This window comes from Eubalaena glacialis, chromosome 11 (genome assembly GCF_028564815.1).
Source record: "Eubalaena glacialis isolate mEubGla1 chromosome 11, mEubGla1.1.hap2.+ XY, whole genome shotgun sequence".
Lineage (NCBI taxonomy): Eukaryota > Metazoa > Chordata > Mammalia > Artiodactyla > Balaenidae > Eubalaena > Eubalaena glacialis.
In genome coordinates this window covers 60262688-60288175 of record NC_083726.1, presented here as the reverse complement: position 1 = coordinate 60288175, position 25488 = coordinate 60262688, and the positions used below count along the sequence as shown (strand labels likewise).

General features: G+C 46.0%; 1 protein-coding gene across 4 annotated transcripts; it reads right to left on the bottom strand.

The window, feature by feature from the left end:
* Positions 1-2651: 2651 nt before the first annotated feature.
* Positions 2652-25198, bottom strand: TIMELESS (timeless circadian regulator). 4 transcript variants are annotated; one of them, XM_061205256.1, is made up of 30 exons: positions 25120-25185; positions 18421-18527; positions 16689-16851; positions 16386-16539; positions 15978-16092; positions 15821-15883; positions 15437-15538; positions 15103-15258; positions 14725-14858; positions 14441-14528; positions 13988-14164; positions 13407-13624; positions 13057-13160; positions 12744-12913; positions 10755-10889; positions 10141-10292; positions 9000-9097; positions 8788-8908; positions 8480-8681; positions 8063-8208; positions 7359-7444; positions 7153-7270; positions 6981-7063; positions 5886-6028; positions 5515-5692; positions 5365-5433; positions 5123-5241; positions 3666-3927; positions 3429-3533; positions 2652-3288 (listed from the first exon to the last, which is right to left on the bottom strand). In XM_061205256.1, the coding sequence occupies exons 3-30, from the start codon at positions 16783-16785 to the stop codon at positions 3215-3217; spliced, it is 3669 nt and encodes a 1222-aa protein (XP_061061239.1). In that variant the 5' UTR covers positions 16786-16851; positions 18421-18527; positions 25120-25185; the 3' UTR covers positions 2652-3214. The 4 variants fall into 4 exon arrangements, with proteins under 4 accessions (XP_061061239.1, XP_061061238.1, XP_061061240.1 ...); XM_061205255.1 differs by having other exon boundaries at positions 18421-18523; XM_061205257.1 differs by lacking the exon at positions 25120-25185 and adding an exon at positions 24839-24863 and having other exon boundaries at positions 18421-18523.
* Positions 25199-25488: the final 290 nt, after the last annotated feature.

The window sequence follows — 25488 nt, the reverse complement described above, 5'->3', positions numbered from 1 at the left end:
CAAATGTATCCCTGACCTAGGGCTTTCCCTAATCTGAATGACAATTTTCTGAATCTCACCTTCACTCTACCACAGCTGGAAACACAAGAGGGCCAGAAAGCTAATGGTTTCCAATAATAGGGAAGGACATGACATTTGCAATGTTTACCCACCTCTTTCTTGCCCAGACTTTGTCTTCCCCTATGCCCCATGCTGACAAATGTGTCTCCTGCTTCTTCCTGAGGCATACTTTTTTCTTTTTTTTTAAATTAATTTTGTAAGTGAAATAGGGAGCATTTTTTTTTTTTTTTTTTTAATTTTTATTTATGGCTGTGTTGGGTCTTCGTTTCTGTGCGAGGGCTTTCTCTAGTTGCGGCAAGTGGGGGCCACTTTTCATCGCGGTGCGCGGGCCTCTCACTATCGCGGCCTCTCCTGTTGCGGAGCACAGGCTCCAGACGCGCAGGCTCAGTAATTGTGGCTCACGGGCCCAGTTGCTCCGCGGCATGTGGGATCCTCCCAGACCAGGGCTCGAACCCGTGTCCCCTGCATTGGCAGGCAGATTCTCAACCACTGCGCCACCAGGGAAGCCCCTGAGGCATACTTTTTTAAACAATTGAGGTATGGGACTTCCCTGGTGGGCCAGTGGTTAAGACTCCGCACTCCCAATGCAGGGAGCCCAGGTTCGATCCCTGGTTAGGGAACTAGATCCCGCATGCTGCAGCTAAAGATCCTGCACGTGGCAACAAAGATCCCGTGTGCCACAACTAAGACCTGGCACAGCTAGCTAAATAAATAAATAAACAAATAAATAAATAAATGAGGTATATACTCAGCTATAAAAAGGAACGAAATTGTGCCATTTGCAGAGACGTGGATAGACCTAGAGACTGTCATACAGAGTGAAGTAAGTCAGAAAGAGAAAAACAAATATTGTATAATATTGCTTATATGTGGAATCTAGAAAAATTATACAGATGAATTTATTTGCAAAGCAGAAATAGAGACACAGACGTAGAGAACAAACATGAATACCAAGGGGGTAAGGGGATGTGGGATGAACTGGGAGATTGGGATTGACATATATACACTATTGATACTATGTATAAAATAGATAACTAATGAGAACCTACTGTATAGCACAGGGATCTCTACTCAATGCTCTGTGGTGACCTAAATGGGAAGGAAATCCAAAAAAGAGGGGATATATGTATACGTATAGCTGATTCACTTTGCTGTACAGCAGAAACTAACATTGTAAAGCAATTACGCTCCAATAAAAATTAGTAAACAAAACTGAGGTATACTTGATGTACAATATAAGATATACAACATAGTGATTCACAATTTTTAAAGGTTATACTCCACTTAGTTACTATAAAATATTGACTATATTCTCTGTGCTGTACAATATATCCTTGTAGCTTATTTATTTTATACATAGTCGCTTGTACCTCTTAACCTGCCCCTGTATTGCCCCCCACCCCTTCCCTCTCCCAACTGGAAACCACTAGTTTGTTCTCTATATCTGAGTCTGTTTCTTTTTTGCTATATTCACTAGTTAATTGTACTTTTCAGATTCCACATATATGTGATATCATATAGTTTTTGTCTTTCTCTGTTTGACTTATTTCACTAAGCATAATACCCTCCGAGTCCATCCATGTTATTGCAAATGGCAAAATTTCATTCCTCTTTATGGCTAAGTAATATTCCATTACATATATACCACATCTTCTTTATCCACTGATGATGTGTTGATGGACACTTAGGCTGCTTCCATATCTTGGCTATGGTAAATAATGCTGCTATGAACACTGTTGTGCATGTATCTTTGTGAATTAGTGTTTTCATGTTTTTCAGATATATACCCAGGAGTGGAATTGCTTGGTCATATGGTAGTTTTATCTTTAGTTTTTTTTTGAAGAACCTCCATACTGTTTTCCACAGTGGCTACACCAATTTATGTTCCTACCAACAGTGTACAAGGGTTCCCTTTTGTCCATATTCTTACTAACATTTGTTATATGTGTTCTTTTTGATGACAGCCACTCTGACAGGTATCAGGTGATATCTCATTGTGGTTTTGATTTGCACTTCTCTGATTAACAACATTGAGCATCTTTTCATGTACCTGTTCTGATGCATACTCTTTATTTATTTATTTATTTATTTATTTATTTATGGCTGTGTTGGGTCTTCATTTCTGTGCGAGGGCTTTCTCTAGTTGCGGCAAGTGGGGGCCACTCTTCATTGCGGTGCGCGGGCCTCTCACTATCGCGGCCTCTCTTGTTGCGGAGCACAGGCTCCAGATGCGCAGGCTCAGTAGTTGTGGCTCACGGGCCCAGTCGCTCCGCGGCACGCGGGATCCTCCCAGACCAGGGCCCGAACCCGCGTCCCCCGCACTAGCAGGCAGACTCCCAACCACTGCGCCACCAGGGAAGCCCCTGATGCATACTCTTTTTACCCTAAAGATTTATCCTAGACAAAGGATCTTGAGGTGTGAATGTTTTTGTGTCTTGTGTAGGGAAAACAAGAGAAAAGGGAAGGCTGATAATCTCTTTTAACCCTAATAGTTAAAAGTTCTTACACGAACATAGCAGGTGGAGGGTTGAGGTATTTAGACAGATTGGCAAGTTAGATCAACATTGGCAACTTTTAATTTTACATGTTTAATTCAATGCCAAACACCAACCAAACACGTTCATCATCTGAAGAGTACTGCATCCCAACCCTATTTCAACATTAGGAACTGGGCTCAATCTGGTGTTCAGGGGGTGATCATAGGAAAGAAAATGAGGATGGGCGTGTCTAATGCCTTTTAAAAATGGTGCAACATCCCCACTCATCATGTCACAAAACTCCCCATCTAGTGCTGTGACCCACCTCCAGCAGAAAGCCAAAAGGAACAGACCAGTAAGAGGGGGTCCAAGGTGCCTTCTATATTTCACTCACTCCTCTCCTTTGCCAGGGTGTGCTATTAACCAAAGAAGAAGAGGAATAAGTCTCCAGAGAGCTACTGAGGCACACTGATAAAAGTGGGAGAAGCAAGAAGTGACTGAACAGGAGGCCAACACTGTTGCCTGGACTTCCTGGACCCTAAATCCATGGGGAAGCCCAGGGCTCCACAGCTTCTGTCCAGTAAGAGGAGTTTCCAGGTCCTGTATGCCCCTCCAAACTCAGATTTAAATTCACCACTTAAAAATGGGTCTATCTCTGCCCCTAGGCATCTGGCTCTTCAGTCGCTCTCATCGTCATCCTCAATCTGAAACCGCTTCTTCTTCCGGATTCCTGGAGCTCCCAACTCTGGTGCTATGGGAATGACAGGGGTGAGAAGACAGGATATCTAAATTTGTTAAGGGGGAAGGAGGATGGTAGCATTTACCTTCAGGACTGGAGGGAAGAGTGCTAGAGGTTAGAAGAAAAGGCAGATCCCGACCAGACCCCCCTACCTTTGCTCCTGCCCTCATCTTCCTCCTTTTCCTCATCGCTGTCCAGCAGCTGTCGCTTCTTGGGTGCCACTTTCAGCTGCTCTTTCCCACCATCAGTCCCTTCCTCTGAAACGACCATGAGAGGCATAAAATTAGGGAACTAGGTCCTCATAGTCTCAAATACCCTATCAGCCCTCTTGATCACACAGCTGCGTAAGTACTCAATAGTACTCAATAGATAAGTGGTCCTGGTATTACCCTCTGGGGACACCAGGTCTGCTTTCTTTTTCCGGGCTGACAGGAGGGCCCTCGGGGCATGTGCTCGGTGCTCCTTTTGGCGCTCCTCCTCCTGTTGGTGCGCCTCTTCCTGTTGGTGCTCCTCCTCAGGGCCTTGCTCTCCGGGGACCTTAGGTTCTAATCCTGGCTGAAGCTTTTCCTCCTCCTCTGGTTGGCTCAAAGAAGCTGCCATCCTCCGGAGCTGGGTGGGACTCAGCTTGGCTGGAATTCGCCAGAAGGTTTCCTACAGGGGCAAAGAAGTCGAAAATGAGAGTAGTGGGAAAGGAGCAGCCAGCCTCTAGTGTGCCAGATTTTGATATTATTCATTGAATAAATATGAGCCTACATTGGTGAAGCTCCACAAGGGTTGTGAACTCTACTTATTGCTTATTTATCTAGTATGTGCCCAATGTCTAACACAGTGCCTGATACACCAGGAGGTTCCCAGTAAATACAGTTGTTAATTACATAAGTAAATGAATGGATCCTGGGGATCTAAAGGTGAGTCAGATATGATCCTTGCTCTCAAGGAACTCACAGTCTAATGGGAGAAAGAACCAATGTACTGTAACACCACAGGATTGGGGCTATATTCAGGGAATGAACAAATCACAGCCACCAAAATGATTACAGTTGCCCCTCGGTGTCCGAGGGTTTCACATCCATGGATTCAACCAACTGCAGATCAAAAACATTGGGGAAAAAAAATGAAAAATTCCAGAAAGTTCCAAAAAGCAAAACTTGGATTTGCTGCACATTGTCAACTACTTACATAGCATTTACATTGTATTAGGTATTACAATTAATCTAGAGACGATGTGCATAGGTTATACACAAATACTATGCCATTTTATATAAGAGACTTGAATATCTGTGAATTTTGGTGTCGGGGTGGGGGGATTGAAGGAGGGATAGAGACTGCTTCTCTGAGGAAGTGACAACTGAACTAACTCTTCAAGGTTGGGTGGAGTGTTCATCAGGAAGATGGGTGATCTGCCACCTTGTGTATGAGGTTGGAGCCTTCCAGTAGGGGGACTGGCATGATCAACTGTTTGGAGGTATGAAAAAGCCTACTGTTTGGAGGATGGAAAGTAGCCCCGGATGACTGTAGTCTCAGGTAGGTGTGTGGTGACGTGGCTGTGAGGCTGCAATGGCTGGCCAAGGCCAGAGACACCACTCAGAGGCTGTGGACTTTGTCCTGCAAACAGTGGGGAACCATCAAGTGCTCTGATCAGGGGAGTGATATAATCAAAACTGTATTTTAGAAAGATAACTCGGGGGCAGTGTGGAAGATGGACTTAGGAGAAGGGAAGATTGGAGAGATCAGCAGGACAGCTGCTGCAGGAGTCACGGTCAGAGGTGACAGGAAATGAGGAGGAGGGGATGTATCTTAAAGTAGCACCAACACGCTTGGCTGATGCTGTAACTGGTGTATTTACCTGCCCAGAGGCAGGAGGCCGAACCCTTAGCTTTTGCAACAGCTGCTGAAACTGTTCATTTTCCATTGCTTCCTCATTTTCTTCTGTCAGTGGCACCAGTGGAACTGCCTGAGAGCAGCCTAGGACAGGGTCAATGGTCACATGGTGAAGATGTGAAGAAAGAACTGGCCCTCCATCCCACGACCAGATCTCCAGCAGCCTCCAGACCCCAGTCCTCCTGAAACCGTCATTTATCCACTCACCAACCTCTTCCCGATCTTCTGCTGCTCGAATGAGGTAGTTCTGGAGCCACAGGAGGGGAGCAGAAAAGCCTAAGGGAAGGTGGAAAACTTATAACTGGCCCATACAACCAACCCCACCACCTGAGACATCTCTCCCAACTGGGCCCTCACCTTCCTGATGCAGGTTTTGCCCAAGGTTTTGAGTTGAAAGGACAGAGCCACCGTGGGCTTGTTCTGCTTCTGAGCCCTCCTCTTTCTCTTCATACTCTTCACTCTCTTCCTCTGGCAGGTTTTCCTCTTCTTCTAGATCTTCCTGGCAAAAATCGTTCAAGGACTCCTCTTCATTAGGCTAAAATTCATTGGGGTGGGTAATGAACAAAAGGAGACAAGACGAAGAACTGAGTGGAGTCCTCTGGTTCCTGGCCACCCCACTGGGGATCTACTCAGAAGAGCCTGAGACAGGAAGAATCTGGGTGGGCTACTTCTAAGGAGCACTTCAGGGGGGGCAGGTCCAGCTGGCAGAGCCAGGGTAAGACTGTTACCAAGCTTGAGGGCGCCAACTTCTTCCGGCGTTTCTTGTACAGCTCCCGCCGCTCAGCCACCAGCCCCAGAGCCAGCAGTTTATCCACTATTCGGGCCCGTGAGCGTTTGGCTGTGATGTTCTTCATGATATTACCCAGCACATCTATAGAGAAAGAAAGTGTGAATGCCCAAGAGCAACAGGGGAAAGGGATTAGTAAAGGAAACAGAGGTCTTTGGAAAGAGGCTAGCTCAATTCACTCAAAAATGACACCACAAGAAACAGTATGGAGGTCTCTCAAAAAACTAAAAATAGAATTACTATATGACCCAGCAATTCCACTCCTGGGTATATATCCAAAAAAATAAACAAAAACACTAACTTGAAAAGATACATGCACCCCAATGTTCATGGCAGCATTGTTTACAATCGCCAAGGTATAAAGGCAACCTAAGTGTCCATCAACAGATGAATGGATAAAGAAGATGCGGTACACATACACACACACACACACACACACACACACACACAGGAATACTACTCAGCCATAAAAAAGAATGAATTTTTGCCATTTGCAGCAATATGGATGGAGTTGGAGGGCATTATGCTAAGTGAAATAAGACAGAGAAAGAGAAATATTATACATCACTTATATGTGGAATCTAAAAAATAAAACAAATGAATGAATATAACAAAAAAGAAGCAGACTCACAGATATAGAGAACAAACTAGTGGTTACCAGTGGGGAGAGGAAAGGGGGAGGGGCAAGATAAGGGCAGGGGATTAAGAGGTGCAATCTATTAGGTATAAAATAAGCTACAAGGATACATTGTACAATACGGGGAATATAGCCAATATTTTATAACAATGATAAATGGAGTATAACCTTTAAAAATTAGTGACTATAGTGAATCACTATATTGTATACCTGTAACTTATATAATAAAAAAGAAAAAATATATATATTTAAAAACAAACAAACAAAAACGACACCACAAACAGAGCAAGTGGACAGGATGGAGAGGATAAGCCTTCCTTGGGAACAGGAAGCAGCAGGAAAAGAAATTGAGAGCTTGGCTCTCATTTCAGAGGTTCCCTGAGCTTCCACCTCACTTACCATCAGAGTCCTGGAACTCCTCAAAAAGCCGCTGCAGCTCCAGCTCCTGATCTTCCGTCCACAGTACAATCTGGGTTCCTTTCCTGTTCAGGGGGGTGTCAGTGGAAGGGGGAGCTCAGGGAGTGAAGAGTGGATTCCCCATCTCAATTCCCTCCAGAGCGTGTGCCTCTACCTCTGGAAGTCCTTGACGCTGTCAGCCAGTCCCAGCTGTACCAGATGGTGGATGACCTGCTTGCGTGTCCGAGGAGCAGTTTTCAGGTGTGCCAAGATGGTGTCCACCACATCCTGACCTGAGGTGGAGGAGGAGTGAGGCAGTGAAGAGGGGTCCCGGAGCTCAGGCTGCCCTCCTCATGCTCTTCAGACCTCAAGGCCTCATACCTTCCACATCCTTATGGGCAAGGTACAGTTCCTGAAGCTGGGCCTCCTCCTCTGGGCTCCACACAGGGGGTCTGCGACTAGAAGATCTAAATGGGGAAAGGAGAAGGGGAGCATGTAGATTGTTGGCTCAAAAAGAGGAGACCAAAGGTCTTCTCTTCTAAAAAGAATAAGGGCAATGCAGGTACCGCAAAGGAGCCAGCTAGCAGAGGCCTAAGGTGTGCTTCCTTCCTCTTACTCTCCTTCCACTTAAGAACCCAAAAGTCAAACTAAGATTTTCCAGGTTGGGCCCATGGAACCTGACACTGCAGGGGCTGAGAGTATTATGGGAAAGAGAGAGAAGAGTGAAAGGAGAGGAGCTAAGATACTCAGGGAAAGAGGACAAATATTTCTATGCATCCTTATGGCTTCCCAGCACATCTTGGGATAAGGCACATATAGACTCTCTCTGGGGGGCCACCCCACTCTGACTGCCCCCCCGAACGCTGGTGAAGAAGGAAACTAGAGTAGACAGGAGACTTAGGCTCAATCCCAGTTCCTCTCTCAGGTGACCTCAGGTAAAGCATTTCACCTTCGGGGCTTGTTTTCTCACCTACGAAAGGGAAAGAAAGGTTACACCAACTGATCTGCAAGCTCTTCCAGCTCTGACACTCTGTGACTGTGTCACCCCTTCCCCATCGCCAAGCCTTCCCCATCCTCAAGCTCACCCGCCATCCAGGGAGCCATAGCCCTCAGTCATCTCTCGAACCACAGCTGTGTTCTTCCAGAACAGCAGCTCCACAAAGGCTTTTTGGTTGACCGCGGCCAATGCAAAGAACTTGCCCAGGATGTATTTGGCAAAAGTCACTAGCTCCTGTGGGAGAGGGAGACTGCTGTTGAGGCCTGTGGCCTAAATGTACATAAACATGGGCCTTTAGGTATTTTTTCTAGGCCTGTTCCCAGCTGCCCCCTCCTCGCTCAGCCTCTTCTATCCTTCCCCTTGCAGCTCCCTCAACCTGCTTGTCTACTTCCTCACCGTTCTCTCATCGCTCAGCCTTGACACAGCTCAGGGCACTTTATCCCCTATCCTTTTACCCCAGGACTTCCATACACCTCTAGAACCTCATTCTTTTGTATCTCCTTACTTTGTAGGCCCCAGCAGCAGGGTCGCTAAGCAGACGATTGAAGAGGCAGAAGAGGGAAAGCTGGAAAAGCAGGGCTTCCATTTTGAGATCATAGGCCAGCCGGTGCAGCATCTTGACGACACAGTGGTTGGTGTGGGCGCTATTTTGCTTGTAGCTCCGCAGCAGCAGCACGTAGGCTTGGATGACAGTTGAGTTTGCAAAGCTGCACCAAGACAGGGAGCGAGAGGATGTCAGCGTGAGGACGTGTGGTCGTCCTCACAGCCCCACGGTCTCCACCCTGACACCAATTCCGTCCTCCCGGCCCGCACCGTTTCAGGTAGTCCAGAAAGTTAAATTCTTTCTCCAACACCTCAACCACGTGCAACTCTTCCTCCTCCTCCTCTTCTTCATCTTCTTCCTCTGCCCCTTGTTCCTCTGGCCCCTGCTGCCCTATAGAAAGACTGAGGATTACTGGGTGTCTGTGACGCTGGCGCTAGAGAAGAGCTGGAAGGAGAGAGATGAGAAGGAAATGGAGACTCACGGGGAAGCGGGGCCCAGAAGATTTGCTTCAGCAGCTGAATCTCCTCCTCTGGGGAAATGTTCTGAGAGCCAAACACATCTCCTTCTGGCCACACCTCCCTGGAGCACAGAGAGAAAAAAGGCTTTCACCAGAGGGAATATCTCAGTTATAATTTGAAGTGGGAGAAGGAATTTAGACTTATTTTATTTTCCAGCTGGAAAGAGAATGCACACTGTTATTTCAAAGATGAAACAAAGACTCTAGGGAAATTTTCCCTCATAAGCCACACTGCAAAGAAAATCATATAGGAAGAAAAGGCAAATAATCTAAATGCGTGACATTTGAACAAATGTTGAACAAATGTACATATTCACACAATGGTGTTTTTTGTTTTTATAAATTTATTTATTTATTTATCTATTTATTTTTCGCTGCTCTCACAATGGTGTTTTAAAGCCATTAATAATTGCAGAAATATATCTGATGAGAAATGATGCTCACGGGACTTCCCTGGTGGTCCAGTGGCTAAGGCTCCGCGCTCCCAATGCAGGGAGCCTGGGTTCAATACCTGGTTGGGGAACTAGATCCTGCATGCCTCCTGCAACTAAGAGTTCACATGCCGCAACTAAGAGTCTGCATGCTGCAACTAAAAGATCCCGCATACCGCAGCAAAGATCCCATGTGCCTCACCTAAGACCCGGTGCAGCCAGAATAAATAAATAAATATTTGAAAAAAAAAAAAGAAATGATGCTCACAATATATTGAGAAGTGAAAAAAAATACTATAAATCAGTATTGCAATATTTCGATCTTATAAAAGAAGGTGTATATGATATGTCTATATGTAACACAGAGGGAAAAACTCTGGAAGATAACTCATCAAAATGTTAATGATGGCTATCTTTGGCTCATAGAATTAACTTTATTTTTTTTCCCCAACTAACTGTGCTAATATTTCTCGAAAATGAAACAAAAACAAACAATAAACCTCCCAATAAACCAACCAAAACTCCCCAGGACTCAGTACCCTGTACAGAGCCCCAGCGCTTCTGAGAGGACTTCTCTCTTGAAGACTGAGAACCCTGTGCCACAGTGAAAGCCACTCCCTGCCCCCAAAAGCCCAGGGGCTGGATGTGGGAGGATGGGTAGGCGGGACTCTTACCGGGCAGACCTAAGAAGGGTCAGGGCCTGTGGGGCCTGGCCAGCCAGGAGACAGTCTTGGATCCGCACCATGGCTTCTGTCCGCTGTTCTTCCACGGGCACCTCTGAGGCCGCATCAAAGGGAACCATGGAGTCCAAACTGAGCTCAGGATCCTAGAGAGGGATTATTAAAGCTTTGGTAACAGTTGGAGCCGGGGAGACCCAGAGAGCCTGCCCAGAGCACTACCCTCAAGAAACAGAGAGTAGGACTTCCCTGGTGGCACAGTGGTTAAGAATCCACCTGCCAATGCAGGGGACACGGCTTCGAACCCTGGTCCGGGAAGATCCCACATGCCACGGAGCAACTAACCCTGTGCGCCACAACTACTGAGCCTGCACTCTAAAGCCCACGAGCCACAACTACTGAGCCCGTGCGCCACAACTACTGAAGCCCATGCTCTACAATAAGAGAAGCCACCGCAATGAGAAGCCCGTGCACAGCAATGAAGAGTAGCCGCCGCTTGCTGCAACTAGAGAAAGCCTGCGTGCAGCCATGGAGACCTAACGCAGCCAAAAATAAATAAATAAATGTATTAAAAAAAAAAAAAAAAAGAGAGAGTTTCTGCAACTACTTACCTGGGCACAGCACTGTAGCTGCTCGGCCAGGGAGGGCCACACAGACTCCAGTTCCTCTGGGCTGTAGGGGACATTACCAGAAGCTACGGACTGATCTAGGACCTTCTTTTTCTTCTTTCTCTTCTTTCGTTTGTTCTACAGAGAAGGAACTGTGTTAGGATGGCACGAGAGCTAGGGAGGCCTTTTCCCCATCAATGTCCTCTATTAACTAATTAATTAGATGTCTGAATTAATTAGACATTCACAGAGTGACCACTATGTGCTACTCAATGGCAATGGGGAAGCAGCAGTGAAGAGCACATTTCCTTGCCCTTGAGGCGCTTGTGGCCTAGTGGGGGAGACAGGTAAGTAGACAGGTAAATGACACTACAGCCTGGATAAGACCTAGAACATGGCTGAGCATAAAACGCCATAGCAAAACCCAGGAACAGCACGTGACTCATTTCTTGCGGCAGTGATACCTTAAACAGAAGCCTAGAGAATGAGCAAATTTGCTCTGAGGATAAAAAATTCTATATGAAAAGGCTTTATAAAATGCAAAGCACTCTGCAAATGTAAACTACAATTTTTTCTCCTGAAAAGGAGAATGAGAGTCAATACCCCGACCCTGCTCCCCCAAGTCATGGCTGTGAACCAGTCTTCTCTGTGGGCAAATAGGAGGGCCTGTGAGGCCCTTAATGAGGTTCATACTTTATTCAAGGAACTTATAAACACACTAAAGGTCAGGAGCATGAGTTTGGATTCCAGCAGACCAGGATTTAAGTATTGACGCTAGCCATATACCAGCAAGACCTTGGACAAGTTGCTTAACCACTCTGCGCATGTGTCCTAGTGCTATTGTGAGGATTATAGGGAAACCTTAGCACAACGTCTGAGACATAGTAAACGCTCGATAAATGATAGCACCTATTAGTACTGCTAATACAACAGAGCTCCGAGTGTAAATAGACCTTTTAGAAAAGTCTCATTGGTACTACAGCCCCTTTCAAGTCCAGTTCTGACCGAGTTTTAACCTATAGCAAACAGAATTATAGGAAAATTTTTACAAAACAGAGTCCTTGTGTCTCCAGGATAGAAATTCCTTGAGGTTTTCTTCTTGTCCCAGACTTTTCATTTATTATTTCATTTCAGGCTCATGGGTAGATGTTACAACCAACTTTAAAAATCAGGACTCACACAAGCAGCTTAAGTTATTCTAACAGTAACTAATACAGGATGAGATCCCAGACCTCTGACTTTTTTTTTTTTTTTTTTTTGGCCGCACCATGCAGCATGTGAGATCTTAGTTCCCTGACTAGGGATCGAACCTGGACCCCTGCAGTGAAAGTTCGGAGGCTTAACAACTGGACCGCCAGGGAAGTCCCCAGACCTCTGACTTTTAATGTAAGGCCCTTTCTATCTCATTACAGTGCTTCTGAAGTATAACCAGGAAATAGCACAGCATAATTACTAAATTCTAAAATTATTAACCCCCTGGGACTTCCCTGGCAGTCCAGTGGTTGAGACTTTGCCTTCCAATGCAGGGGGTGTGCGTTCCATCCCGAGTCGGGGAGCTAAGATCCCACATGCCACGTGGCCAAAAAAAAAAAAAAAAACCCAACAGACATAAAACAGAAGCAATATTGTAACAAATTCAATAAAGACTTTAAAAATGGTCCACATCAAAAAAAAAAAAATCTTAAAAAAATATATATATATAAAATAAAATTATGAACCCCCTGAGTCTATGTGCTTAGCACAGAGCAGGTGTTTAATAAATGTTTCCTGAATGAATTAAGATACTTATGGTAGATCAGGGATCAACCTAATGAGAGGAGACTCACAAGGCAGAACCACATCGGCAACACCAACAAAACTCTTGCCCTTAGTTCAGAGTAGTTCTAACAGACCAGCTTAAGCTACAGAAAATGTGAGGAGAAAGAGCCCCCTGTCCTTTCTGTCCCCCACCCTTTCCCCCCAGCTCTTTCCACACCCTGGGCTGCCCAGTACCTGCACCATCAGGTTCCCACGGCTCCGACAGAACCGCTCCAACATCTTGAGGAAGAGGTGGGTGGTTTCCACCAGGTCACGAAGGAAAGAGCGGGGCTGGCATCTCTCATCAAACTTTCGAAAGAGTGCCAGGAAGAGCTCTCGGTACTCCATCACATAGAAAATGTTGTCTAGAAACAGGGAAGAGAAAGGAATGGAAGGACTGATCTGGAAAGCTTGGGGAAAGGAGAGACGGGTGAAGCTGGGTCTGGGAAGAGTGAGTTTCGGATCAAGAGGCAGGGTAGGTGGGATCAGAGACCAAGCCAGGCCTCACTCTGGATGATGCGGCTGCTCTCCCTCACAGCCTCGTCTGAGGACACATTCATCTCATTCACTGTGGCCAGCAGCTCCTGATAGGCCTTCAGAGCCAGGTGCATCCTGTGAGAGGGAAAGAGGTAAAATGGAGGACAGCTTAGGACCTTGGTTCATGGAAACAGTATCACCCTTTGCACCCTCACCCGCCAAAATAGTTCCATCAAAAACTGAATGACCCAGCCAGTCCTTGCTCCCCAGCTGACCACCTGAAGCCTGAAACAGGACAGAAAGTACCATCCAGAATTCAGGTATTCAGATTCCCAGCCAGGCCAAGATGTCTACTCTGACCCCAATTCTCCTCCCGCTCACCGGCGTGCCCAGGAGGTGGCTTCCTTGCGGTCGGTCAGCATCATCTCATAGTACTTGGTGAGGTTCTGCTCAATGAAGTGGAAGGTGCGGACAGTGAGGGTCTCAGAAACCAGGCCTGGCCGGAAGGAGGCAGCTCGGTTGAAGGCCATGAAGAAAGCCAAAGCCCACATGTAGTAGGTCTCATCGTGCTGCTGAGCCTTCTCCCGAAGCAGGTGGTCCTGATGTCCAGGAAAAACAGACCATTTCATGACCTCAGGGCTTCCAACTTCCTCCTGTCCTATGATGACCAGGTGGACCCTGGACACCACTGTAACAATATTCTAGGACCCAAATTTCCATCCCTCTCTCATTCTCCCCACATTCCCTTCCCCTTCCTCTGCGGCAATCGCTAGAGCTTTTTTTGTCGCATCAATAACCCACTCCCTCCTGACTTCATCACCATGTCTCAGGGGCACCCTACGTCCGTCTCACCTACTAGCCCACTCTCCATGGTCAGCTTTCCATGGGTTCCTCCCCAGCTTGCCCTTCTTACCCACCGCTGCCCCAATCACCTCTCTACTCCATCTTTCCTAGGCTCTCACCTTCACCGAGCCCATGAGCCGGTTGTAACAGTTCTCCAGGAACTCAGAGCAGAAGTCTCTGAGAAAGAGTCTCACGTTGAGGGCAGAGCGGCGCTGAACGGACAGCTCCCGGACAGCCTGGCGACGTTTAGGTACCCGTCGGGGCTGCTTTCCCAAATCGGAAGTGTAGTTTTGGAGCTGGGGATGTAGGTTGAGGGAATTAGAATTACTCCTAACCACCTCCCTCCCCGGCAGCTCTTTACACATCCTTGGTACTACAGTTTTCTCAGAAGAAAGTTGTAGAAGGTGCTCTCCCTCTGGTACTAAGTGAAGATGCAGGTAAAGACAATGCCAAAAGCTCTATTTCTCCTAGGTCTCCAACTTTCTAAGCCCAAGAACAGAGAAGCTTTACCTCCAGAGAGATAAAGGCCCCCCACTCCACAATGTTCCCACCCCTGATGGGAGCATACTCACATTGTGGAGACCTTTGTGAAAGATGAGGTCCCTCTCCCCAATGGATTTCAAGCCCTGGACAATGTAGGAGCCCCCAAATCGAGAATGCCTGCAGAGAAAAAAAAGTCCAGGGTGATTCCTCAATTCTCTGGAAGCTCCATCTCCATTCTCTCTCAGCAGCACATCAGAGCATGTTGTAACTGCAAAGTGCTCTCTGGTCACCAATGCCTTAGCATTTGGCCCAAGCCCTAGCATTCCGTAGTGCAGGAACGGGAACATGGGTAGAGCAGCTCTCCACCACTCACCTGTTGCCTCGCTGCAGGGCTCGAGTCTTCTTTTCTGCCATCTCTCGCTGGCGCAACACCTCCAGTTCTGCCACAGCTGTCCTCCGCTCCTGAGCTAAGCGTCCCTGCCCTACTCCTGCCAGCTGCTCAGGGTTCTAGATTTAGAACAAGGAGGGAAGAGTCAGAAGGACAGTCATTCCCTATTCTGAGTTCACTCCTAGTGGGGACAGAAAGCGTGAACAAAATAGGACTGTTGATGGGATCCTGTACTTAAGACATGGCTATTCCACCTGGCACCTGCCTTCCCCAGGTACTTCAGTCATGATACAAGAGCAATTCCAGCCGCACAGCAGAAATGGACATGAGGGAAGGGATTGAGGCAACAGGTGAGTGTCTCACCTGGTCACGAAACATAAGGGAGATGATCTCCAGCACATGGAGGCTCCACTGATGCTCCGCAGTTGAGCTGGCCAGGAAGAGGAGCAGGTCGTCCAGGCCACTGAGGTGAATCGCCCAGAGAAGCCGGTCGTGGACACTGGCGTCATCATCGATTCCCTGAGCGGTAAGCGGTGAGGGGAAAAGGGGAGATCAGTCAGTTCTACTGCCCTGCCTTGAGGTTTTCCAACTCATTCCTTGACGAAGGTCCCTCTCCGAGTTTCGTCAGAGGACAGAACAGTGAAAAAGGGGCAGCCCAACCTAATCAAGCACAAGAACTCAGACCAGCCAAGATCACCTTCTCCTGATCAAGGTCGGCTGGGACGTGGAGAACATTTCTGACCAGCAGCAGGATCCGCTCAATCAGCAAGCTGTCTTCCTCCTGCCGTTCCTCCCAGCCCTGGTCAGAAGAAGGAGAGTTAGAGGACGAGACCCCCTGTGGAAGGCGGGAGGCCTTCCTGACGGGGCGAGAAAGGCACAGAGAAGAATCAGGATTAAAAAGAAAGAACAGGAAGAGTTCGAGCAGTCCCAAGGCAGCAGAGACAGCGGATTGGACTTGTACCCCCAAGGACTGGGACCGTATCTCCAAACCCCGCATGTTCTGACGCCCCACCTGGGGTTCTGCCCAGGGGAGGAGCAGGGCGCTAACTGTCCCCTGGGATCTTGTGAGGTGGAGACTCACCAGCTGCAGCAGCTCATACAAAGTTTCACTGAGGACTCCAAAAGCCTTCTCACTGGCAAAGGCCTACGAAACAGGGGGATGGACCTTAAGTAGCCCCCACCCTCTCCTTTCCCACCGCCCCCAAACTCTGCCCCGGGATTCTGGAGGAAAACCTCACCTCTTTGTAGGCCTGCAAGTACGCTAGCACCTGCAGAAAGTGGTGCCGGAAGCTGGGCTCCTTGGGCACGCTGCCAAAACAGAGCAAGGCTGGTTGTGTCAAGTTCACCATCAGCCTGGGGAGACCATGAAGGAGGGAGAAGCTGTTCAGTTTCCTCACCAGGCACAAATACCAAAGGCTGGCACACAGTATATGTTAAAAAGCTGGGGGATCAACAACGAGGTCCTGCTGTATAGCACAGGGAACTATATTCAATATCCTGTGATAAATTGTAATGGAAAAAATATAAAAAAGAATGTATATATATGTATAACTGAATCACTTTGCTGTACAGCAGAAATTAACATAGCATTGTAAATCAACTATACTTCAATTAAAAAAAAAAAAAAAAAAAGCTGGGGAATCAACCTGATAACAGCATGAAAGAGAGACTGGTCCTGGCGGTGCTGGGTAAGGATGGGTAGGAGGTCGCTCTGCAGGATTTGCGCTGCCCCCAGCTGCTGCCGTACATCTCGCGTCTCATCCTCATGCCTCACGTAGCGGATCAAATCCTTCACACTCTCTTCAGGGACAGAATAAACGCTTACATGGAACCCTGGCAGAAGCTCTACCCAGGCCCATGTGCTTTTCATATCCATGGTTTGAGAAATTCAAAAGACCTAGACTCAAGCGTTTTTTCTTTTTAACCTGTTACCTCAAAAAGCGACTCACCTAAGCAATCTGGCTCCTTGTGGTAAGTGTCTCCCTCCAAGTACCCAAGAGCACTGCATGTGGCTAGAAGTTCACAATTCATCATGTACAAGTCCATACATCAGTGGACCAGCCGTTAGAGAAGAAAGGCAGGTGGAGCCAAGGGAGCTAGAAATGACGAGGCCTATAGAGACAAGGAAAGATAACAAATGTAGGGGGACTTCCCTGGTGGCTCAGTGGTTAAGAATCTGCCTGCCAATTCAGGGCACATTGGTTCGTGCCCTGTTCTGGAAAGATTCCACATGCTGCGGAGCAACTAAGCCTGTGCACCACAACTACTGAGCCTGTGCTCTACAGCCCATGCTCCTCAACAAGAGAAGCCACCTCAATGAGAAGCCCGCGCACCACAACAAAAAGTAGCCCCTGCCCGCCGCAACTAGAGAAAGCCTGCGCGCAGCAACAAAGACCAATGCAACCAAAAATAAAAATAAACAAATAAAGAAATCTATAAAAAAAAAACCAAACCAAAACAAATGTAGGGTCCTCCCCATAAAAGGGAGGGGGGAGCAGGCAGGGCCCTAATGCTCTGAGTATTCTGATCAAGGTCCTCAAATGCTTCACTTTTGTCAGCACCGAAAGTGCTGTTCCCAGTCCCGGGGAAAGCTTTAAGTTAAGACTTCTACCCAGGAGGCTCCGAGACTAAAAATTAAGCCATCCCATCCTCTAAATCGGGTCTGAAACTGTAGAAACAGTATGTTTGAGTCTAGATAACCTAGTAGAAAGAAAGGCTGGTTAGCAAAGGGCATCAACTCTGAGAATTTCACCCTGAGAAAGCTCTGCAGCCTTGTGAGAAGATGGGAGAATGAGCTTCCCTCTGCCTTAAAATTGCCGGGGGAATTCCCTGGCGGTCCAGTGGTTAGGATTCAGCGCTTTCACTGCTAAGGGCCCAGGTTCAATCCCTGGTTGGGGAACTAATCCCACAAGCTGTGCAGCATGGCCAAAAATAAAAAAATTGCTGGACCCGGTCCCCCTCCACCTTCCACCCACACAGTTAGAGCTCTTCTGTACCACAAGAACTGAGAAAACCCAGCTCTGACTGTACAGTGATCCCACTGAGGATCTGATATACCCCAGGAGCCCTGAGGCTTCTGAGGCCCTGGGGATGTGTAAAGAAAGTTCCCTCACTCTCCTCCCCCAAGTTACTCTTAAATTTTGGTGATCTTAGTAGAAGCCAGTACCTAACAGAATGGGTGAGGAAAAGAAGTAAATAGGAACTAGTTAAATTCCTTGTCCCTCTCCACAGAAGAACCATCTTCCTTTTCTGAAGCACACCCCCTTTTATTAAGATCCCTAAACCCTCATCAGATAAGCAAATAGGCACAGATCCTGGATGTTTCAGAACCTGACACTAGTCTCACACACACACACACACTACATGCACTATGCGTCCCCTTGTCACATTCAGCCACACTCTCAGCACGCAGCAGCTTCCTCTAAAAACACCTTTCCCTGTTCCATACGTACCCCTAGCCCAACTCCACCCCTGTTCCCCCACAGGAAATAAGAAATGGGCCATGTCCAAAGGACCAAGGTTTAGTGCCTGATGTTATCTCCATGCATTTATGTAACTGGGCTACTTCTCTAGGCTGCTGCCTTCCCTTCCCCTACCCAGTGCTAATCTCCTTTCTGACCGCTCAGCCCAACAACAGTGAGCCAGTAAAACACAGAATGACCAGGAAAACTGAAGGGATACCTGCCTTTGCTGTCCTTTCTCATGGGACTTGCAGACCCTAAGACCTGGGCTCCAGTGAGGTAGGTGCAGTGTGTGAGATCTGTGACTCTCCTCCAAGATGGATCTAGCTTAAAAAAAAAAAAAAAAAAAAAAGATCCATCTAGCTTTTCCAGACAGACCACTGGTATATACACACATACACACACACATACACACACACACACACACACACACAGAGCAGACCAATTCTAATATTCAATAATATTCAATATTTGTAAAACTGGCCCCAGCAGAGTACTCAAACCTCTGCTTTCAACACATCGTTTTACCTGAAAGGCAAAAATAACAGAGGTGGTAACTGCTGTTACCTGGCTACCTAAATAAAAGCTGGAGAGGAAAGGAGATAGGGAAGGAGCATCCTTGCAGATGTGAGAAGGGAAGAGGTTATGTAAGAGACCTAAGACTTCAGGTTCTAATCTCCTGCAGTTCTGACAAAACCAGAGAGCAACAAGCAAAGTAGAGGAAGAAATGGGTCAGATGACTATTATAAAGCTCCCAGGCAAGTTGGGTTTACATGAGGCAAGCTGGCAGTCTTGGGCCTATTCATTAGAACTGGAATAAAAGAGCTCTAAACAGGAGTTCCAGCCGTCACTGGTAGAAACATACTATTAAAAAATCAGCCAGGGACAGAAAACTTACAGTTCACTCTCTTTTCATGCAGTTATCTAGAAGCTACTCACCTAGTCTGTGTGGCCTCATCTTCCTCTCCTAGACCACTTATAACCTGATTATCTGTCTTATATCTACTTCACGCTTACCCATCCAACCCACCACTTCTTAGATCCATGCCTTAGGTGCCTCGTCTGGCTATCTAGCCCCCCAACCCAGGAACATAAACATACATATTCCAAGACATAGAGCCCCCTCACGCTCTCCAAACCTTGCTCCCTCCTTCTGGAAGGTCCACCTCCCTTAACTCCAAAAGTTCTAAGCCTACCTGACCTTCAAGATCCAGCTCAAATGCCACTCTTCCACGAAGCTCTCCCTGATAGCCTACAGCAGGACAGGATCTGACGGCACATATCACTCTAAATGGACTTCCTTCTCCGTCACTGAACTACTTCTTTACGTTATAATAACCTAGAATACATCTTTTCTCCTCTACTAAATGTTGTTTTATGCATTTCTGAATGCACTGAATTTCTTTCATAAGATAGACATTCAGTAGAAACTGTTAAATGCAACTTGGTGTAATAGAAAGAACAGTACAACGGTCAGAAGGTGGGGGTCAGAGTCCTGGCTTCACTGCCTACCTGCCCATTTATTCCTCATCAAGTCAGTCTTAGCTTCCTTATCTGAGAAATAAGGGAAAGGATACTGTGGCAGCCATGGAAGTGCCTGCTCAGATTTCTCAAGAAAGAACTTTCCATTCAGCTGCAAAGAATGCAGTTAGCTGACAGCACCTCAGGACCCACCTCAGCCCTACTCTTCCTGGGAAGTCCCCCAGCTAATGACTAAGCACAGGGCTCACTACAGTCATAGTGAGCATGGGCTCACTATAGTTACCTCCACCAAATTCTTTCCTCCTACAAAGAGGGAAAAGGAGAAACCACAAGTGCTGTTTCAGGATAACGGGACAGAACAGATATATACAAGCTTTTAATTTCTCTTCGTTCCAATCGGAGTACTTTATTCTCCTTCCTGAGTTTTCTACTTTGAAAATAATTCTCCCCATGCCACCTCTTTGACCCAGAACAAAGGCAAAACAGGAAAACCAGCCATTCTGGCTTACCAAAGAACCAATAGAAAAAAGAAATTCTTTTTTTTTTTTCTGAAAAAATGTTTACCTTAGAATTAACAAAATATGCAAGTAAAAGCGTTAACATTATACCCTCAATGTCCCAACTACCTAAACAGTCATTCTCAAGCCAGGCTGTACTTTAAAACCACCTTAGGATACCTGCTTAGGCCCTGTCCAAATATTCAGAAACTCCAGGGGCTGGGGAGAAGGGGCACAGGCACAGTATTTAGGAAACGCTCGCCAAATGATCCTATAATTGGGAACTGCTTTAACATATACAAGACTATTATGCTGAAGGAAAATCAAGATGCAAAGGCGGGGGAAAAAAAAAGATGCAAAGGTGGTCTACAACTTTATTCAACAATCAGCAGTTAGTTCTCATTTTTTTAATTGATGACCTTCTAGATAGGGTTTTTTTGAGTTTTTTGTTTTGTTCTGTTTGCTTTGTTTTTAAATACTGACTGGGTAATATAGTTGTTCCCCAACTTCTGGATTTCATGGATGGGTCTTTAATTTTTTTTCAATTTAGGGAGACTAACCTAAGGTGGTAGACTCTAAATTTTGTAACTTAAGGACAATTAAAAAAAAATACAGACACACAAACCTCGTATATTGCTGGTAGGACTGTAAAATGGTGCAGCTGCTGTGGAAGTTGGTTTGGCAGTTCCTCAAAATGTTAAACAGAGTTACCATAGGACCTAGCAATTCCACTCCTAGGTATATATCTGAGAGAAATGAAATGCACGTCCACACAAAAACCTGCACACCAATGTTCACGGCAGCATTATTTATAATAGCCAAAATGTGGAAAACCCCAATGTCCATCAATTGATGAATGGATAAACAAAAAGTGGTATATCTACACAATGGAATATTATTTGACAATAAAAAGGAATGAAGTACTGATACACGCTACAGTATAGATGAAATTTGAAAACATTATGTTCCATGAAAGAAGCCAGACACAAAAGGTCACATATTGTAAGATTCTACTTATATGAAATACCCAGAATAGGCAAATCCAGAGAGACAGAAAGTAGATTAGTGGTTGCCAGGGACTGGGGAGAGGAGGCAATGGGGAGTGACTGCTAGTAGGGACGTATGTGGTTTCTTTTGAGGGTGATAAAAATGTTCTAACATTAGATAGCAGTAACAGTTGCACATCTCTGTGAATTGTACATTTTAAAAGGGTGAATTTTATGGTATGTGAATTATATCTCAATACAGCTGTTATAAAAAAACACCCACACAATTACTATACATTGTTTTCAGTATTTAAACACCAAAAAACCCCCACAAAAACCTAAGAAGGACAAAAATCCCAGAATAAAGTACAGTCCTTTAATACATTTAATTTTATGAAAAAACTCATTATGTTGTATTTTCACATTTTATCATAGACAGATGAGAAACTCTGTCAAACACCTTAGACAAAGCAGATCTGGACATTTAAAAGGGATGTTAGTTACTTTTCTCACTCAACTAAGTACTAAGCAGTTGAGATGAAGCAATAATCATCTCAAATGCAGGCCTCAAAATGCAAGAACCAAAGGAAAATAAAGGATAAAATATTAAATACGCTTGCAATTCAAAATAGAAAATTAACACATTTCTTGAAAACAAAATAAAACCAAGCAAAAAACTCTGTCCCAAACCAACCCTGCTCTAAGAACCAGCTTTGAGATTCACTAGTATGAACAGAATGACGCTTGGCATTTGAATTCCAGTTCTGTCCAGTACTAAGTTGGTGATCTTGAGCATGTGGCTTAACCTAAACCTCAGTTTCCTTATCAGTACACCGAGAAAAATAAGTAGGGGGTGGTTCAGATGAGATCATGGGAATCAGTGTCATTTGTGGACCAATGGACGCTGGTCCACAAACTGTTAGCAGTCTGCATCAAGATATGGACAAAAACAAAGCATAAGCATTTAGAACATCTTATAGCAATTTGACGCAGTTGATGTTTGTTGAATCTAATAGTAAAAATGCCTATATTCTGTATGTCTCTTTTTAATGTTATTTCTCTAGTAATTTAATTTTTCTAATAATACTATTCTAGTTCTACTATTTTAGAAAAGTACTTTATATTTCAAGTGATATATCACAATAGAGCTAGAAAAAAAAGAAAGAAAGAAAAGTATCGGTCTGCAACAGCTTGGGGGGGAAAAAAACCCTGGTCGTTCACCACGAAAGTTTGAGAAGCTCTGATATCAAACACTTTACTGAGTGTTGAGCACAAAGAATTCTCAAAATATTAATTTCCTCTCCATCTATTGGACTCTATAGTCAGTCACTAAGTGCTTACGAAGATCCTCCTAGGCAAAAGATAGTGCTGTGCAGGTGCAGTGGCTGCAGTGCTAAAGAAATTTAAGGAATTTAGTTGCAGAAATAAAACCCACCTAATATAGAAGAAACAATGTAAAAGAAAGTCAGTAATAGATCTAAGTGATATTTTAAAAAAAATTCTGAAAAACTAGGGCTCTTTTCTGGTTAAAGTGGCCAAGGAGGTTTTGTCAGAGAAAGTGTGATTAGAACTGGGCCTTTGAAGGCTGCATAGAATTCAGGCAGCTGAGAGGAGGAGGGGAACTTAAGCAGAGAATTTGCCAGAGTAAAACCAGAGAGGGAGCCACTATGAATAGAGGAGTCTTAACAGGAAAGCAATGGAAAAGAGGGTTGGAACCGGCTTTATGGGAAAACTTGGTCTTTGTCTATCAATTCAAGGATTTAGAACATAAGCCTGGGACTAACTGAAGATTTCTGAGCTGAAAAACAAAATGATCAAACTGGGGTCGCACAAGCAGGAGCACATATCCTACTGGTGTATCACTACACATCACTCTCTGTAAGGTCTCAATCTTTTTTCCTTTTAGTGCATTCACTCTGCAAAAGATCCCAACCTCAGATCAATGCAACCATTTGCTTTCTAGACTCCTGGATTCAAATCTAGAGTCAGATCTGCTAGAGGAAACCAAACAACCCTGCAAAATGATACACAACAAATGTGGTCTCCAACCTGAACAGGTCCTCAGCCTGGCCCAGCAAATCCTTAGTGTTCCTGGCCCTCTCCCTCTTCTCCTTCCCAAGGAACAGCTGTTTCTAACTTTCACCGTTAACCTCAAGCCCCTTTACTCCACTGCTTCCCACACCTCTCAGCTGGTGTCTCAGGTCCCTTCCTCTCAGAACAACTGAGATCATCAGAAACGAACTGTCTCAATTCTCTCCACCCAAGCCTAAAAACATACATATTTCACATGAATCTAAGCCCTCCATTTGTGAATGATCAATTACTTCTCGTCCCTCAGTTGCTTCTTCCTCATTCCTCATTTGTTTCCAATTTTCTCTTTATAGTGGCTCCATTCCCATATGTTATGAGTTGCTCAAAGCGCCTCCATCTTAGGGGGTGGGAAAACCCCCCAAAACGAAAGAAAACAAACACCTTTCCTTGACCTCATATTGGCTGCTCCTCCACTCCTCCTTAAGTGATGATGCTCCGCAGGCTTGCATCTTTTTCTTCTTTTGGTGGCCCTGCCACACAGCTTGGGGGATGTCAGTTCCCCAACCAGGGCTTGAACCTGGGCCACGGCAGGTATCATAAGTGTTCAACACATGCTTTCTAAGCTGAAGTAGACAAGTTTCAAAGTTGAGGGAGGAGAGGTTGGGGCTGGAGATTTGGAGGCATCAGGATGTAAGGTGGTGTGTCAAGTTGTGAAAGTAGATAAACTTACTCAAGAGAGTTCTGAGCGAGAGGAGTAAGGAAGCCAGGGCAGACTTCTTTGTCACCCTGTAACTGCAGAGGACTCATTTACACGTGTTCTTCCTTCCAGTTCCGTAAGGGCAGGAACTCTGTTCTATTCATCTCTGTCCACCTGGTACTGAGCACAGGGCACAGTACATGCTAGGAGCTCAGTAACCTTTTACTCAGTTGTATAAGTGCCACTGATAATAGAGGGAGGTAAAATACTTCAGGGACACAAAGGAAGAAGTGACTACTTTGGCCCAGGAGGGCTGGAAATAGAGGTTTTCAGCGGGACAACTGAGCTCCTGAAAGAGAAGTTCATTTGGCAGAGAAGTGGCAAGAACTTCAAGTAGAGGGAACAGCAGGAGCACAGGTACCAAAGCATGAAAGAGCACAATGCAGACACACCCTTTCCATAGGTTTGGGAGTCAAGTGCATGAGATAGAAAAAAATGATAGGGAGCTTTAGAAAATCAGCTGAGAGGGTCAGAGTCAGACTGCCAAAGGCCATGGACACCCACCTAAGGATATAAACTTGACCGTGGGCGGCCAAAGAGGAGTTTTAAATTTAATCTGAAATGACCAGATTGACTTTTTATAACGGTAATTATGTAGTGGCAGCACGAAGGGCCAAGAATTGAGAGACTCAAGGGAAGGAGCTTAATTAACGGCTGATGGTCCGGCTAACAAACCCAAGCAGAGGGTGTATCCTCCTTAAGCCTTCTACCCGAGGGAAAGGAAGGAAGGGAATGAGAAATCCATTTTATAAAAACTCAAGATTTAAGTCAAGCGACCAGTGAATCCCAGCTCCTGCTGACCACCAAGCTGTACACCTATTTTTTTCGGGTCTGAACTGGATGGAAAGTTCCGAAGGGTAAATGCCCGGGAAGCTTCTGTCTTACTTTAAGGGTTCCAAGCCCCTTCCCATCACAGCCGCACCGCTGCGCGAGGACCTATCTGTGCAGAATCGCGTCGGGAAAATGACGGGACGTCCCAGGAGAGTTGGAAACGCTGCGGCTCCCACACAGGACGCGGGGTGGGGACGCGTGCGCACCTAAAGCGCGCGCCCCGCCCCCTGTCTTTAAACCGGGTGGCGGGAAAGGGGACTCCGCGCCTCCCAGAAGAGCCCCCGCGGCTTCGAAGGGACGCAATCCGCTTAGAGCCCTCTCGCCCAGACACTCACCCGCTCCCCGCCGGTCCTCAGAATCCCCGCGGAGGCAGCAGCGGCCGCTACATTTCCCGCCACCCGGCTGGGCTAGACCAGATCCCGCCTACGTGGGGAGCGGGGCGGGGAGAGCGGGGCTGGTCCATGTGACCCCGAGCGGGCGGGGGAGTTGGTGATGAAGTAAGGAAAAGGGAAGCGAGTACAAGTATTATTTTATCTGAGTCGATCCCTTATATTGAGCTCCAAATCACAGCACAATGGATTTCCTGCTGACTTAAGATAATTGGGATCTAAGTCCGATTAGAGGTGAATTTACAAACATTCTTCCCCTGCACTTAGTCAAGTGGATTATTCCAAACTCTTAACAAGGTTAGTTAGAAAAGTTAG